The following is a 17,468-nucleotide window of genomic DNA, read 5'->3' on the forward strand; positions in this document are numbered from 1 at the left end:
CAGAGGGACCTGTACACAGTGGTCTTCCTGGAGGGTGAGTGGGGATCAGGGCCAGGCCTCTCCTGATACCAGGGAGCCTGACTCCTGCTTAGGAGCCCTCCTGGAAGGGCCGCTGAGTCCTTCTTGCAGTGGGAGGTGGAAGTTTTGATGGATGCCCTCTTTGCCACTCGGCAAAGCACCATTGCCCACTGGTCCCCACCCCCAGCATGGTCCTGGGGCATAGGAGAGAGAGCAGTGTCCTGGGACTCAGGAGGCAGCCTCCCTCGGGCCCTCAGTCTCCTCATTTCGAGTGGGAGGTTGATCTGATGGAGTTCAGAAACAGAAGGGATCTAAGAGGCCCCTTGGTCGAGGGCCCACTCTTTGTAGGAATCCCTGCCCCCATTGTCCTAGGGGGTGCCACGTGGCTGGAGTCCCTCCAGAAGTCATGGCGCCTTCCTTCCCAAGGGCCCCTTGCTTCACTGAAAAATCATAGCTTTTAGAAGTTCTACTCGCTTATCCTCCATTCCATAATTACTAAGTTTTCTCTCCAGGTCAGTGTCCTGCCTGGGTCCATTAGCATCCCTCTCAGTGCCACCAAACAATGTGGTTCAGTTTTGACTATCCTTAGAGGCAACCAGTCCCAACAGTGGGTGCTCTGTCTTGGGGACTCTGGCTGCCCAGCACCAGGCCAAACACTGCACATGGTTTATCTGACAGAAGCTTCGCCGCCGTCTTGCTGGGGTTCACTTGCTGATCCCCATTTACATGGAGGAGGTGAGGCTCATAAGCTCGTCAGTGGCAGAGCTGACCAAGCCCCGGTGGGCTGTCTGCCTCCAGCCCTCTCAAGCTCTGTGCCTTCCTGTAAGCAATACCTGCTCTTAGTCACGTTGTTTGTGAAATGGCGATAACTGCACCTGCCTGCTGGATTATTGTAAGCTCTAAGCAAGATTGTACATGGAAAGCACTTAATTTTTAGTTGATGGCATCCCGTTCTGGCTTGATAAGTGGTGGCCAGTCACTGTCATATTGCGCACTGTCCCTTACAATTCCTTCCCTGCCTTGTGTCTCCACAAAGACACAACCTCTCCGGGCCTTTGCCCTCTCTTCTCTGGAGGAAGGGGTTGTACCTGCTGCTAGCAAGGGGTGCTTTGGCTGGAGGAGGCCAAAGGTGGCAACCCTGGCCAGCTGGCAGCAGGCCCCCCAGAACCCCAGCCTCCTTGCTGTCCTGCCGTTTCCCCAGGCCTGCCTCCCACGGTGGTAATTAAGCCCACGGCATCTAGTGTCAGCAAATAATAACACGGGCATTATCTTTCTTTAGTCTGTGTTTTTCCTGGCCTATCATAAAGTAATTAAAATAATGAATGCCTTGTAAAACAATAGTTAAGAGGGCTGGCAAAAGGGCATTCTCTGCAGTATACCTCTTGTGCTCTGAATTATTGATGCACTGAAACCACTGGGACTTGGGGGGGACTCCCTGCCTCCTGGCCCCTTCCAGGCGGCTTCTCTCCTCCAAGGTCTGCCAGTCTGCCAGGTGGCTGTGGAGCCTGGGCTGAGGAGCAGCCTGTGACCGTGGACCAGCCCTGACAGATCGCTGGGGTGGGGTGTGGTGGACATTGCTTGGAAAGAGACACAGAGCCTCTGATTTGAGGGTTTTGCCCTGCCCCCACCTCTCCCTTGTCCACCCCCAACCCTGGGTTCTGAAAGAAACAGGTGGTGTTCTGTCCCGGGTGAAGAGAGAGGCTTGGAAAGAGCTGGGGGTTCAGATCCGTGTCCCATTTTAGATCAGGCAGGGATGATTAAGCCATGCCAACATGATTAGGAATGGTGGTTCTCAAAGTGGGATTCCCGGGCTGGTAGCATCGGTAGGTTCCGACACGGGGCCCAGCACTGTGTTTTAACGAGGCCTCCGAGTGGTTCTGATGCCCACTCGAACTTGAGAATCACTGCTTTCTAGTGCCAGTGGCTCAAGGAGAGGCAGGAGGTGGCAGGACTAATGAACTGAAAGTGTGTTGTGTGCCTTTGGGCCCTGGTTAATCCCTCCAACGTCTATGCGGCAGGCCATATTGTCCCCATCTGAGTGGGTGCGGGGTCCCAGTGATCCCATGCGGCAGGAGAGCTGAATTTACACCAGCAGAATCTCCATGTGGTCAAGACTCGGGGTCCTAACAGGCCACTGAGACTGGCCTTAGGTGGCTTGGGTGGCAGAGTCCACAGGTGTAAGTAGGTGGCCCTGAGCAGGCCCCCCCTGGGGCTCCCCACAGGCCTCCTCTCACATTGTTCTAGTTTCCTGGGGACCTCACACACCGGGAGAGACAGCATGAGCCCCCAGTGCTGCTGAGGCTCCTTCTGGCTTCTCGACTTCCCTCGAGCCCATGGAGGCTGGAAGGGGAGAACCGTGCATCAGGAGTAGCTTCCAGCCTGCTTGCAAGTCCCCAAGAGGATGACTCATCCCGTGCGTCTCAGCTCTCCTTTCCTCACTCTGCCTTACCCCCACTTACTGCAGACCAAGCTTTTCATGTCTGCCTTGGTTTCTCTCCCTTGCTCCAACTCACAGTGTGTTTGCTTTGAAATTTGATTCTAAGCTTTTAAATTGAAGGGTGAACATAATTGGCCCAGCATCTTTTTCTTCATTGGTATCTGCAAACAATCTCAGTGGATATTTGAGTAGGAGGCCCAGTTAAATATATGTTTTATAGAATATATTTTTAGTATAGCTATGTGTCATGTAAAAAATGTGTATCTGAAACTCAGTTTTCTCTGGGTGTCCTATATTTTGTTTGTCATTCGTAGGCCCAGGAAGGGGCTGATACTCAGTGAGTATCACAAGGCAGACTGTGAATGAAAAATAAAACAGAAAGGTGGTGCTATTGGAAGGCGAGTTGGAGTTTTCAAAGGGTAGCCTGAGAAGATTTCATTGAGCAAAGACTTGAGGGAGGTGAGGGAGTAAGTTTTGACCCTCTCTGGGAGAAGTAGGCAGAGGACACATTGCATATAAAAGCATGTGATTTAGGGCCCCATGTGGGGCTCATTTATCTGAGGAAGTCAACCTTGTTTACTCAAGCATGTTTTTAGCCACAATTTATTCTCTTTTGTAATTAAAAAGGTCTGGTGTGGATTTCAGGCACAGCTGGATTCAGATGTTCAAATGATGACATCCATATTCTGTCACTTATAGCTTCCTCTGTGGTGGCTTCATTCTCAGGGAAGGATTACTTTTCCTACTCTTTCTAGCAAAAGTCCCAGGCTTGAAGTGTATTGGGTTGGCATGGGTCATGTAACCATCACTGGTCCAACTGCTCTTGCTTATGGGATGGGATGGTCTAATTAATCAGTCTCTATTCCTAGAGCCACTGTGGGCCTTCAGTTCTTTTTGAACTACACAGATCGAGATGAGGAGTTGGGGATTTTCTTAAGAAAGATCGAGCACTCCTGTGAGCTGGTTAGGAAGGCTGGGCGGGTGGAGACCACAGCATGCCAACCTCACCTCCTTCATAGTTATTCCCGACCCTAGACGAGATGATTTCCGTCCTGAGCTTCGTGATTTTTTTTCCCTTTAAAGTGGAAGGAGATCAATTTCATTCTTTCTTTCACAAAGATATTTTAAGAGAAAATAAAAGATTCTTTAAGAAAAAGATTTAAAAGAAAACCAAGCCATCATGCATTCCATCTCCCTGCCCCTTGTCCCTTCAAGCCAGTTCCCACATCAGCCAGGACCCTTTCAACTTTGATTCTTTTGGGTAGGTTGTGTTTAATAAACTCAGTTGGTTCCTATTCTCAACCCTGTTCTCTCTGTTGCCAGGAAGCCCAGAAGATTAACAATGGCTCAAGCCAGGCGGATGGCACTCTCAAGCCAGTGGACGAAAAAGAGGAGGCAGTGGCAGCTGAGGTCGGCTGGATGACCTCTGTGAAGGACTGGGCGGGGGTGATGATATCTGCCCAGACACTGACTGGCAGAGTCCTGGTGAGTCCCCAACTCCCTCCCCCTTGGGGAGGCCTGCTGTCTGGTCCATGATGCCTTTGCTTAGAGGGACGCCATGTTTCCTGGGGCTTCTTCAGGCCTCGACTGTTGAGAAGTGGGGGGTGAACAGTGGGTTGTGGAGTAGAGGCCGGGTTCTCTGTATACATAAGCTAGTGGTTTGAGGGGGTATTTGCATCTGGGGCAATGAGGGTCTGTTGGGAGGATGGAGAGCATTTCCTCTGCCAGCAGGGTAGGTGTACGCAGGCACGCATGCACAAAGGTGCACACATCCACAAGCAGGCACATAGACGCACACATACACAGCTTGATAGTCTTGGAGAGGAGAGTGAGTTGAAGCAATATGTGCTCAGAATTCTGCAGAGAGCCCATAAAAGATAAATGCCAGGATCCGAAGAGTTCTCTGTATGTGCCCATCGGCTCTCTTGGGTCTGCTCTCGGACAGGGGTTCTCCTGAGAAGGATGCTCTATTCCAAATGATTTCTTGCTACAATTCAGGAAGCTGCCCTTACTGGGCCTGAAACTGGGGCTTGGTCAAGACTCATTTGGCTCAAAGGATGAATGGGAATGTTCTGACGGTTGGGTGAATCAAAGATGGGGCAGGAACACTGAAAACCTTGATGCTTCCTGGCAAAAGCTCAGTGAAGAGGGGATGAAAGATGTAGGGAGGAGGTGAAAGTTGACCCCTCAGGATCCTTCTTGGGGAGAACTCTGTGTTACGTTCAGAATGAATATCTCACAAACTGCTTGAGGGAGGGGATAAGACACTGAATATCATGCTTGTGTCACAAAGGTGGTGGCCAGACAGCCTTCAAGGAGGTCAAGGTTCTGTTAATGGAGGGAGCTTTCGGGAGCTGAGCCTTCTGGAGAGTCTGGATGTGAAGCTGTGGCTGTTGTTCGTTGATGGAAACATTGAAAGGGAAGAGATTTAAAGCTGGGGCTTGGGAGAGGAGGAGAGAGGAACCGGTGAGGCCAGTTACTGCCTGGAGCAAGACAACCCAGGTTGGTAGGACCAGGAGAGACGGGAAGTACGGAGCATCTAATGAGGAAGTGAAGGTGGCTTGCTGCGGGCTGTGCCGCCATACCCCATCCTTCCCTCCCTGCAGAGTCTCCGGTAAAGGCTCCATTGCTCTTCTGTGCTTGTGCAGGAGTGGATTCTGTGTAGGAAGCTTGTGGAGGTGGAATTCCAGGTCTGGGCATTCATGTGGGAAGAAACGCAGGCAGTGTGTTGTCTACCTGAGGTAGTGATTGTGGACGAGGCTCAGCAGACACTTTGGTTGCCCAGATGCGATGCCTGTCTCTTCCACGTGGCCACTGTGGCACTCTAGACAGCCCTAATTATCGTCATCAGCATCAGCCAAGAGTTACTGAGGATGACTTGGCCAGGCGTTTTTTCCAGCCCTATGGAAAACAATATGCTCTAATTCCATTGCACCATGGACGGAAATTACTGAAAGAACGTCTGGAGGAGAAACGCGATGAGTACAAGCCTCGTATGGGTGTGTGTAGGGGGCGCTGAGTGTGGGGACATAGGGACCATCAAGAAAGCCTTTGTGACACCTCACAGGGAGGAGATCCTTTGAACTAAAACTTCCGTTTCAAGATGAACTGAGCCCATGCTTCATGACAGAGAAGACATCAAAGATAAAAGCTTGGAAATAAGAAAGGGACCACTTAGTGGGCCAGAAGCTGAGAAGAATACCTAAATAATAAACAATAAGGCAGAAAGCATTGGAGTTTGAACTGTGAGCTAACATCATGAATGTCTGTTGAGGAGAGGGGATCATCCCAGAGGGAGGAGAGGGGATCATCCCAGAGGTGACAGAGAAAGGACATGGCATGGAGAGAGCGAGGACCAGGCCGTGAACACAGAGTCACCCGAGGGGACAGAGACCTGGGAAGGTGGGCTGGAGACAGCTTGTCATGTCTTCAAATGCCCAGCTAAGGAATTTGGACTGAATTTTGTAGGGAAAGGAGATTTTGAGGGAGGGGCATCACGATGGAAGGTTGTGCAGAGAGAAATACTAGCGGACAGGTGAAGGGCGGATTGGGGAGGCGGGAGCTTGAGGTGTGAGGGTCAGTCAGGACTGTGAGGTCTGGTGCTGGGGACAGGCCACGGCAGCAAGTCCTGAACGAGCACCGAGTGGTACAGGCAGGTGGGAAGAGGTGTTTTGGGAGCAGAACTCACAGACCAAGTGCCCCAGTAGTCATCTTGATACTCCTGCTCACAGTAACATTCTCGAGAGCCTCTTGTGAGCCAGGCACTGTGCAATGCCCTACACATTATGATCATGGCAAGGCGCATGTTGTATTTGTTCTGTATTCCTGATTTTGCTGTTGGGCTGTAGGGGTTCATTACAAGGAAGCAAGAGAGCCAGTCTTGTCAATGAATTCATCTCCATCTCACAGTCAAGGAACCCAAGGGTTGGGAAGGGCAACGCCTCGCTGAAGGCTATGCAGCCTGAAGTGACCCAGCCAGGCCTGAGCCTGCAAGCCTCCGGACTCCCTGTCTAGTGCTCTTTCCATGTCGTTACTTCCCAGTTGAAGACAATGCCTCTTTTTCTAAGCCACTGGCAGCTGTCGCTTTGGCTGTGACATTTTGCCATTACTGTCTGAGCCAATTAGGTGCTGAGGTGGTTTAGTCTGATTCTCTTAATATTTGCATGGAGGAGTGTGGTGACGCCAGCTGCTCTCTGAAGGTCTCCTTGGAGAAAATCCTGCCCAGGCCGCTCTGGCTCTCTCAGAGCAGAGCAGGTCCCGCTGCACGGAGAGTAGACGTCTGGGAGTTCCAGGCCGTACCTCCAGAACAGGCCTCTCCTTCAGGAGAAGGCAGGGCTTTGCTCTGAGGAGGGAGCAGATTTCACGTGGAAGTCTCAGCGCGCACCAGAACGCGGCGCTGCCTGTGCAGAACCCAAAGCTGTGTTTGTCTTGAACTGTCCAAATGTTTATCCTTGCAACAATGGGACGGAAGCAAGACTAGACATCCAGCTGTTCAGAGTTTCCCTTTTCAATTTTTATTTTATTTTTTGACACATGGCTCAGGAGCTTGGCCTCCACACCTGGGCCCCTTTCTTACCTGTCTCGTTGTCACAGATGAGAGTCTCAGAGCTAGGCATTGTGGGTAAGGCCCAGGTTGGGAAAGATTCCCCAAGACAACCCCAGCACATCTGTAGACACACCTGCTATCTGGGCTCTCTCAGACGAGCACATGGTTCGTGCAGCTAAGTACTTATTTCTTACCTGTCCCTGGCACTATTCTAGGCCCTGGGCGTGAAGCCGTGAGCAGGAGAGATGCAGGGCGTGAACTATTTATATTGATAGACTAGATTTAAAGTTGTAGGGCTCCGTGTGCAAAAGGATAAATGATAGTCACCATTCAGCAGCGCTTTTCCTAGTTCCCACCTGGAGCTTTGGCTTCGGGTCTCGGAATAGCCTGCCTTGTCTCTCGCTGTGGCACTCAGGCTTAGTTAGCTTCAGGAGAGCCAGACCGGACTGAGTCTCCTCCTGGAGCGCATGGCTAAGGGGTTCTGCGTCGAAGTGAGCCCCAGGCTGACAAGCGTTGCGGCTTCCTTCCTTTATTTATTTTTTTAAATGAAAGATACTTATTATTTTCTGATTATGAGAGGGGGCGCATGCTTATGTCAAAATTTGGGAATATACTGGAAGAATTGGTGTAAAGTCCACTTTGGGACGTGGAGTTGGCCACAGGACTGCTCGGTGTAACAGTAAATGCTGTGGAGATGCTTCCCAGCCGTTGGGGTGTTGCTGGGGCCTTTGTTCACCACACCTGCTGTTCCTTTTATGCACAGTCTCAGGAGATAGGTAGTTCTTCATGCCAGGGATTGCTGTGGTCTTCCTGGTGGACCTTCAGGGAACACTTCAAGTTGGGAAAGGGATCATGGCCTTCTACTTGTAGCGGCTGCTGCGAGCCAAGTTCATGGCCCACGGAAAGCACACAGCACCTCAAGATTTGCATTCTACAACTTCACACCCCCCTCACTACATCTATGCGTCCTTTGGCTCATTTTCCCTTTGTCCTGATTGTCTTACCCTCCTCCTCATACTTTACATGTCTGTGGTTATACTCTGCTTTACTGGTTGGTGAGCTAATTACATTTTTCTAAGATTAAGGTGGTATATGTAAATACGGAGGGCAAGAAACAGAGTAGGCTTTTGTATTGCTTGGTTGTACGTTACAGAATCATAAGCCAAAGTTAGTAGAGTTAGTCTAGTTCAGGGTTGGGAAGGTATTCTGCAAGGGGTCAGATAGTAAAGGTTTTGGGTTTTGCAGATCTAGGGACCCTGTCACAACTACTCAACTCCGCCATTGTCATTTGAAAGCAGCTGTGGACAATACACAGATGTGACTGTGCTCCCGTAAAACTTGCCAAAAACAAGTGGTGCGCCAGACTGTTGTTCGTGGCCATAGGTTGCTGACCCATGGTCTGTTTACTTGCTTACTTAATAAGTATATCAAAAGGCAGAAAGAACTTCCTTAAGAAGGAATCTTGTAATATATCACAAGAGTTATAGTACCAGAGAACCCATTTATAATGAGGAAAGTTACAGACGCACAGAAACACAGACGGCTAAATGTTGGCACACATACACACTCACCCCATCTCTGTTAAGCATTTTATTTCTGAACATTCTTATTTATTAATCCCTACATTGATCTCTGAGTGGCTGTCTCTCTAAGAAAACACTATGTCCCGTGGCCACGCATGGCCTCACCTCAAGGTGCAAGCTGGGTCTACATGTCTACATTGCTTGGGCCAAGCCCTTTATACCTTCAGTAATTTGTGCTTCTCTTCAAAGATTGGATTTTGTCCGTATAATGATCAGCTCCTTGAGCAAAGATAGAACTCCCAGAACGGTTCCTTTTGGTTATTTTCCCCCATATTCCCATGTCACTACATTTGAATATTGTTCCAGGAGGCATCTAGATCTAATCCATGGACTGAGAAGATAGACTACTAGCTTTGCTGTCATTGGGATGATTTGTTGAAGAAGGAGAAAGAAAAACACCAATCTTTCCCTTTATCTTCCTAAATGCATTGCCCGTGTGGCATTTTACTTCACATTCTGTACACAGGCTGGGCCATTCTATCTTCATCACCCGGGGCCCCAGAGAAAATATGTATCAAATGCGCCTTTCAAACAGAAATAATCCTGTCGGTTTAATAGGGTTAAATAGACGTGTTCTGTTGTGCCATTTGCACGTGAAATTGGACCGGTTGGACAAAATGGCGTTGCACGTGGGTATGCGCCTAATCAACTATGTGACATTTATTGCTTTCATTTCTCCCTTTAGGTGACTCATGGTGCTGCTGACATTTCTTATCAGCATCCTGTACTTTTCTTTTCCAGGGCTGCCTGATGGCAAGTTCACGCACAGCTCACATTTCCATCTCTCTTTTCCTCTCAACCGCACTCCCTCCCCTTTTTATTACATTTCAGGCAAATCTACATAAAATTTTTATAATCACCTACAAATGTCCTATGTCACGGAAAGACCAGAGATGTCACGGGCCTGCATTCTTTGTAAGAATGTTCTCATAGTGAAGGGCAAGGTCCTGCCGTCTGTGCACTTGGGAGTCGATTTTGTTTGAGTTTTTTTTTTTTTTAAACTCCCCTGAGGAGGTGTCTTTGGAAAGAAATGCATGGCAGTTGCTCTCCAGGACTTAATAATGGCTCTTTATTTTATCCTATGCAGAGTTTATATTTTGGATATGAATCAGTAGGTCAAGGAAGGGGTGCTTTCTTTATATCATTAAACAGGAAATGTTTGTACTCACCTTGAAGGGCGCACTAGGTTGCCCTAGGTCTGTTACTTGTGACTCAGCACCATTGGGTGGGAAAACATGAGTCAGAGAAGTCGTTGAATCCAGCAGGCACTTATGATAGGTGGTGAGCTGCCTGTCACTGGAGAAGTTCAAAGACAGGCAGGATCACATTTGGTGCCGTCGCTGCCGGTTGCTTAGACTTCATCCTCACTGCTTTAATTGGCTTCTTCAGAAAACTAGATCTAGGAGATGCTCTAGGATAAAAATGGGTTTCCTGGAACTTGGACAGATTTCCTTTCTCTCCTGTTTTTGAGATTTGTCAATGCATATCAACATGCAAGGCTTAAAGAAGTCCTGCGGTAAAAAGGCAGAAAGGCTTTGATTTGCCCAACGTTTCCCATTCCTATTTCACCATTAAACCCTTTCCTTAGGAAAAACCTGTAGGCATCATAAAGAACACACTTTGGGAAACATTTAAGTAGTCCAGGGATCAGTGAACTGCAACCTGTGGTCCAAATCTAGCTCACTGCCTGTTTGGCTCCCAAGCTCGCAAGCTAAGGATGGTTTTAACATTTTTAATGGTGTTTAAAAAAAAAAAATCAAAAGAATATCTTGTGACATGTGGAGTTATATGAAATTCAAATTTCAGTGTTCATAAACAAAGCTTTATTGGGACACAGCCATGCTCACTCATTTACATATTGTCTATGCCTGCTTTTGTCCTGAACTGCAATGCAGAATTGAGTAGTATCCACAGAGTCCAAAATACCCACCAGCCTAAAATAGTTCCTGTCTGGCCCTGTACAGAAGACGTTTGCCAGCCCCCGAACTAAATCATTAAATTCCCCCGCTGCTCCATGACTATCAGTGTTTCTAAGCAGCGAGCGGGATTTGCCCCACCGTTCCCCACAGCACAAGTTCATGAATAAGGTGTACCATCTAGCCCCTTTGGCAGGGGACCGCAACCTTGACCAAATGATGTCACAGAGGTGGGGAGACAAAGGACAGAGCCAGGTGGCCTCCCCAAGTTCAGCAGCAGGTTTCCAGCTGGCTCAGTTAATGGGTCTCCCTTTCCCAAGGTCAGTGGCATGCATCTGGGAATTCTGCAGCAAGGTCACTCCGTTTATCTCCACCTGCCTGCATCTCCTGCTTTCAGCCTACCCCGGGCCCTGCCCAGCAGCCAGAGTCCAGTCCCTGCCACGGAGGACATGCCCGGCTCAGGCCTGCAGGCCCCGCATCTTGGCCACACCAGCTGCTTGTCTGCACTGCTGGTCTACAGGCCACGTGCTCTGTGAGCCAGCCTCCCCAGCGCCTTCTGTAAGGAGCAGCTGTTAATTTTACTAGCTGGTGTGTTGGCTTCTCTGGCCTCCCTGTGAAAATGAAGGAGAGTTTCAGAAATGAATCCTCGGATAGCTCATGGGGTGAGGAAAAGCCTCCTGGCACAGGAGCAGGCTGCTTCAGCCTGGCTGTTTGTCTCTGACCCCCAGGGGCTTCTGGGCTTGGTGGCCCGTGCTTGTGCCCCATTGCCTCTCTCCTCCAGGGTTTCCGGGGGGAGTGGGTGCTTGTGTTGTCCTCCCACCTTATCTGTCTGTTCATTCGTTCATCGACATCCATTTGTCCATCTGTCTCATCCATGTGCCTTCACTGGTGTTCCCCGGCACACGGAATTGAATGTAGTGCCCGGCAGATGCCTGATCAGTAAGGTAGGGCATCGCAGGGCTCTCCTGTGCCGGTCACCCTTGCTTCTGTTCTTCCTGTTGCAGGTTCTGGGTATGGGCTGGGAGACAGGACACCTGCCCTTCTCTGAGCCAGCGTTCTCTGATGGGAGCTCCTACTCTCTTGTTCTCCATCTGGCTCCTTGTGTCTTTTTCTCATTGGGTTGGAACCAACAAGGAGGATAGGTAGAACACTCAGCCTCCCAGCATGTCCAGCTCCTGCTTTCCCTCCCACCCTGGGACATGCATCCTCAGGAAAGGAGGCTGGGGGCTGTTATGCATGGTCCCGTAGGGTGCTTAGGGACCCACCCTCTGCAGCCCTTCTGCTGAGTCCCAGCTGGCCCTTCTCTAGGGCTTTGACCCTGCATGAGTGGCTTCAGTTTTGGTGCCTCAGTTTCCTCATCGGTCCAGTGGCCACAGTAATAGTCCCTGTTTCTTAATCTTGTAAGGATTTGATGCATCTGTGTATATAGGATGTTTAGATGGCTATTACAGGTTGAATGCTTACTAAGCATTAGCTATTATCACTTTGCCCTTGTTGTGTGACCCCAATGACATGTCTCGGAGGAAATGGGCTGCTGTGGGGGGAGTGGAGAATAAATCCTTTTCCTGCAGCAGAGTTGGAGCAGCCCTTGGACCTCACCACACTCAGATGTCCGCTCAGAGTGCCGAACCAGCTCTGGGCATGGCCATTTGAAAGGGCTCTTGAATGTCCCAAGCAGGCCTTGGTTTGGATCCAGCCAGCTGATGATGTTTGCTCCATGCACACAATTCAGGCCCTGTCATTTCTGAAGCTGGCTCATGCCAGCCTGACTCACCAATGTCAAGTCAGCCAGGAAATTCTCACTTCATGTAGCCTCCTGGAGCTGGCTGGGGGCTGCAGTGCAGACTGGGCTCACCCTGGGAGCCATGCATCCCAGGAGCGTGTGTCATAGGAAGTGCCTTAGCAGGATGACAAACGGTCTTACAGGAAAAGGGTCAAGTGCACTCACTGTGGTCCCCCTGTGCAATCCTTCCTGGGTATGGGATGAGATTGACAGAGCCGATTTCAGAGAACATGTCATCTCCAGTATACAGGGAGATGTCTTCAACATTCATTTTGGTGGGCAGCACCACAAACCTGTTGGAAGGATGCAGGAACGTGTCCTGTCACCAGAAGAGGACACATATTCTGCTGTACATGCAAGGCACCTCCCTGGAGCTATTCATTCATTCTTTCAGACATTCCTGGAAGATCTACTAGGTGTCAGATGTTATTTAAGGCACTGGACACATGTTAGTTCTTCTAGCAAAATCTGCAAAGTGAAATCATTCAGAATGTTGAAAGTGCAAATGGTATGCCTACATTTTGCTACAATGCTCTAGGTGGCAAGATTTTTGAAGTACTTTGGTCATAAATCAGAGCCCATGACCTCTCCATCCATCCTGGGACAGGCCTGGGAGCCCGACTTTTTCAGTCCTGGTCATACATCCTGTGTATGCCTGTCGCTGGCCCCGAGGGGCCTGAGCAAATGTGTTTCATGACTAACTTCTTTCCCATCCAGTAAAAGCTGGCACCCCCTGGAGGCTTTGGAGGAAATGGAATGGTTGTATTTGGGGCCCACCATCCTGTGCTGGGAGAGTTTTCTCACTTGGCTTTTCCCCCAGGGCCTTTGGAGGACACCCATGCTTTAGCCACCCCTGTTTGCCAGAAAAATGCCCTGGTGGAGTGAAACTCTTCATAGAGCCTCCATTTCAGCTGTGTAGAAGTTTGTTTAGCAGGGATACTCAAAAATAGGGATGACGTGGATGACAAAGTCGCCAGCCGTTGTCATTGCTGGGGGCACGTGCTTACAGAGTCACACTCGGGACCACACACAAGCTGATGCTTCCAAGTTTAGTTTACTAGGCTATGTTTAGGAAGAGGCAGACTGACTCGTGCCTGTAGGCCCCAAACATCCCGATTTGGTGCACTAGAAGCCCCATTTTTAGGGTCTGGGTCCAGAATGAGGTCTTTTCCAGAAAAACAGCTACTTCAGGGGAATGACAACAACAGAAATCCACCATTTGCCCTAAAAATTTTATTGCAAAAAATGTTCTCTAGCGTTTGAGTAGTGAGGGAACTAGGGCAGGACATTTGCTTGTCTGTCTTTCTTAAGGAATTAGGCCACTCGGAAACTCCATTAAATGCGCTCAGGCCTTTTAAGCAGCAGGCCCATGTTTTTGCTCATCCAGTTAATTTTAGTTCATACAGTTGGCCGGTGCTGGTATAGAAGATCACGACAACGCCCGGAAGCCCGGGACCTGTTTGAATGGAAGCTTGGTTCCTAGTTCCCAAGCCTGCTGGGACCCAGGTCTTTCTCTAGGGCTTGGGTGCGCTTAACTGTCAGCTCTATGTGCCTCCTCTCCAGGCAAGCAGACCTCTGGGCCTTCCGTGTTTGTTGGACGCAGGGGAATCCAGAAACTCGATACACAGGTCTTTGGAGAACCCAGGGTCCAGCAGATTGCTCTGATGGGTCGAGAAACCCTCACCTTCCTAGGTCTGTCCCCAGCCTGCCTCAGCAGAGAGGCTGCATTTTGACCTTTTCCCCCATCTCTGTTTTAAGCTTCTTTCCTTTTGGTGGCTCTTGGTGAAGTGACAGTCTTTTTTTTTTTTTTTAACTTTAAAAATTTTTTTAATAAACATATAATGTATTATTAGTCCCAGGGGTATAGGTCTGGTGAAGTGACAGTCTTAAGGGAAACAGGGAGCAGCTCATTGAAAAAGGGAGAAGAAAAGACCGTGTTCCTACACCACCTTCTCTTCAATTTGGGCTATGCTTACATTAAAAATATCTTGAGGGGTGCCTGGGTGGCTCAGTGGGTTAAAGCCTCTGACTTTGGCTCAGATCATGATCCCGGGGTCCTGGGATCGAGCCCCACGTCGGGCTCTCTGCTCAGCAGGGAGCCTGCTTCCCCTCCACCCTCTCTGCCTGCCTCTCTGCTTACTTGTGATCTCTGTTAAATAAATAAATAAATCTTAAAAAAAAAAAAAAAAAAGCTTGAAACAGAGGCCGAATTGCAAAAGGATGGCATTTCAGAGGGCACTCTGCTGGCTCCCTGGCTGCCACATGTGCCTGCTAGTTCCATTAGCCTCTGAACCCTGACTTGCTCAGGAAGGCGTGGGGTTTGGAATCCCACTGGGAGGTATCCAGAACATTCTCCCGGTGTGTCATGTTAGATATCTCTGGAGGTAATTATATCAGCTGGGCATTCACGGAACCCTCTACCTGGGATTGTGCTCTAGGGGTGGAAAATAGCTTCCTGCAAAGGAAAAGGGTTGTTTTCAGGAGCTGCCTAATTGCACAGGCACCTGCGTGGGCTCCTGGGGAAGCTGCCTTAAGGTTATCATCTCCCTCTGAGCCATGAGGTGGGCAACTTGGTTTCTTGGACCTTAGACCTGTCCAGGAAGAAAGCATAGAGCATCTGAAAAAAAGAAAACCGTTTGCTCACCCACGTTCATGCAGCATATCTCTCTGGGCCTTGGGGATTAGTGACAGTGTTCGAGATCAATTTGGGAAATAAAAGTAGAGGTGACGACCACTTTCTTTCATCTGAGGAACTGTGGTCAGCTGAAAACTAACTGGGTTCCTATCCTGGCTCCGTTGTAACTTCCTGGTGACCTTGGACAAGTCAGTTCTCTTTCAAGGTCTTGGTGTCTCTATGAATGAAACAAGAGCATAGCAATAGTGTGTTCCCTTGTGGCCGCAAATGTGTCTGTGTTTTCTCATTCCCCCTACCATCCTTCAGTCCATAAAGACAGTGAGGGTTTACCTCTGACCCGTGTGTTCTTCGCAATGTGCTGGACGCTGGGAGAGCTACAACAGGAAAAAGAAGAGTAATCTTTTTCTCATCTTCTGGAGCAACTGAGGAGAAGCAGGAGATCGGACAGGGAGTCCCTGTTGGACCCTCCCCTGACTTCTTGTTTCATTTCAAATAACATCTAAAACTCTCCCTGTGTGAGAGGGCCTCTGCCTCACACTCCCCTAAGATTCTTTTCCTCTCAGATTCCTTTTTAGGCAGATCTCAATATGCAGAAAGGAAAGCATCTAGCAGAGGGAGCAGGACCTGTGACTGTGGAGCTGGGCTAGAGCAAGGATGTCCTGAGAGGAGAGGTTGCCTCCCCAAGGCCAGGTTCTCCCAGGGGAAGTGGGCTTCTTTTAAACCATTTCAATCTTGGATCCTCCTTGACTTATCTTTAAACAGTCGGAATCCTCCAAGGGGATCGTGTTACGACTCGGTAACCACACTAGCACCAACACTGACTTTAAGAGAAGTCTTCTTCCTGACTCTGTTTGGGGAGACCTTGAGTGACATACAGCTTCTGTCCTTTGCTGTGACAGAAGTGCTATTGAAGTAACTCACATGTTCCTGGAAGCCCATTCCTCTTCTGGAGGTAGAAGCGGTACCTGTAAACATCTAGGAGGAGGCACATTGGGTGCCTGGTGGCTCAGTTGGTTAAGTGTCTGCCTTCGGCTCAGTCAGCCTTCGGGCTCTCCAACTTCTCCCCTCTACCCTTCCACCTCTGCTCACAATCTCTCTCTCTCTAATAAATAAATAAAATCTTTAAAAAAGAGGCACATTTATTTAAAATGGTGAGCGACAGAGGTACCCGAGAGGGGTTGAGCAGTGAGGAAGCCTCACTGTCATGAAAGTCATTTTTTTAAATCTCAGGAGCAAGGTGGCATACCCCAGAGACTGGCGGGAGCTGCTAGGCGAACCCTACATTCCCAGCAAGGGTGCAAACGCTGTGGGTGGGTGATCGGTGGATTGGGCGTCGTGAAAGTTCCCCAAGTGAAGCTTCATTTTGGGTGAACTTTGATGAGCTTAAACACACACACACACACACACACACACACACACACACACACACACACACACCACAGCAAACCCTCAGTTGACTCCAGTGTTCTCCATTTAATGAACCTGATTTAAGCAAAGACTGTCTGGATCCTAGGGAGTAAAGACTAAGTGTCACTGTTCCTGTGACCAGTGCCCACTTTTGCAAACCAATGGGTGTATCTGGTTGTTTCCCCAGAAAGTTTCAGGGCTAAAGCAAGTTTCAATAGCACCCTGGCCCCGAGTGAGTTGCCAGGCTGGGGGCTCAGGGTCATTGCCAGCAGACACACCTTGTGGAGGCAACGAGGCAAGCCATCCTTCCAGGCATCAGAGATGCAATTCCTCTTCCCTGGGGTATGATGGAGAGCTCCAGATAGAGAGACCAGAGATAAATAAGAAACGAGATTCTCTTTCATTTAACTCTCAGACACAGCCTCTAGTGCTAATTATTTTTGCAGTAGATTTTGTCAGACCTCTAATTCCTCTCCTTTTGCCATAGGTGTTATATTTTAGATATGCAAAATGACATGAAAAACAATCCACTTTCCTGAAAGATAATTTTGTGTACATGAAACAGATGCACTAAGCCATTTATAAGTGAGCTGTTTGTTCTTAGCGATCTGGAGAAAATCTGAATTTCTAATTTCAGGCTCTTTAATAATTTTCAAAAGAACCAACAGTAATAATTAAATGTCTTTGAACTTCCCTAGGCTGTCTTCTGTTCCATGATTGCAAAGCACTGGAAAAGAAATAGCATTCTTTACCTGGATGAACTCTTTAAGAGGGTGGAGCGGACATTGTCCCCAGGAGGTACTTTCTAGCAGAATTGGGGGAACCCAAGGTAAAGAGGCTCAAGGAAAATGCTCAAGGTCACTTTCAGAGCTTCAGACATGCAGTGAGGGCCTCAACATTGGCGTTTTCTTCATAGCCTGGGCTGCTAAAGACTTGGGAAAAGGCCACAGAGAGGGAGAGAGTTAGAACTTAGTTAAGGGGATTTGTAATGAGAATACATGTGACACGTAGCGTTCTACGGCTTTGGTGTTCAAGGATTAGAAGAGATCTGGTCCAGGGACTGGTGAACGTGTCATCTCCTGGGCCCTCTCTGATTAATTGGTAGTGGTTCCAAGAATGCTTTGCTGAAGATTCAAGGCTCGG

General features: G+C 49.0%; 1 protein-coding gene across 36 annotated transcripts in view; it reads left to right on the forward strand.

Moving 5' to 3' along the window:
- KCNMA1 (potassium calcium-activated channel subfamily M alpha 1) overlaps nucleotides 1-17,468 on the forward strand; it is a 717,583-nt gene that overhangs the window by 211,124 nt on the left and 488,991 nt on the right. For all 36 annotated transcript variants that reach the window (XM_032839323.1, XM_032839333.1, XM_032839342.1 and 33 more), the window contains exon 2: nucleotides 3,779-3,940. In XM_032839323.1, coding sequence (XP_032695214.1) covers nucleotides 3,779-3,940 — 162 coding nt within the window. The remainder of the gene's footprint in view (nucleotides 1-3,778; nucleotides 3,941-17,468) is intronic.

The sequence above is a fragment of the Lontra canadensis genome, unplaced genomic scaffold (genome assembly GCF_010015895.1).
Source record: "Lontra canadensis isolate GAN:19392208 unplaced genomic scaffold, GSC_riverotter_1.0 scaffold3, whole genome shotgun sequence".
Taxonomy (NCBI): Eukaryota; Metazoa; Chordata; class Mammalia; order Carnivora; family Mustelidae; genus Lontra; species Lontra canadensis.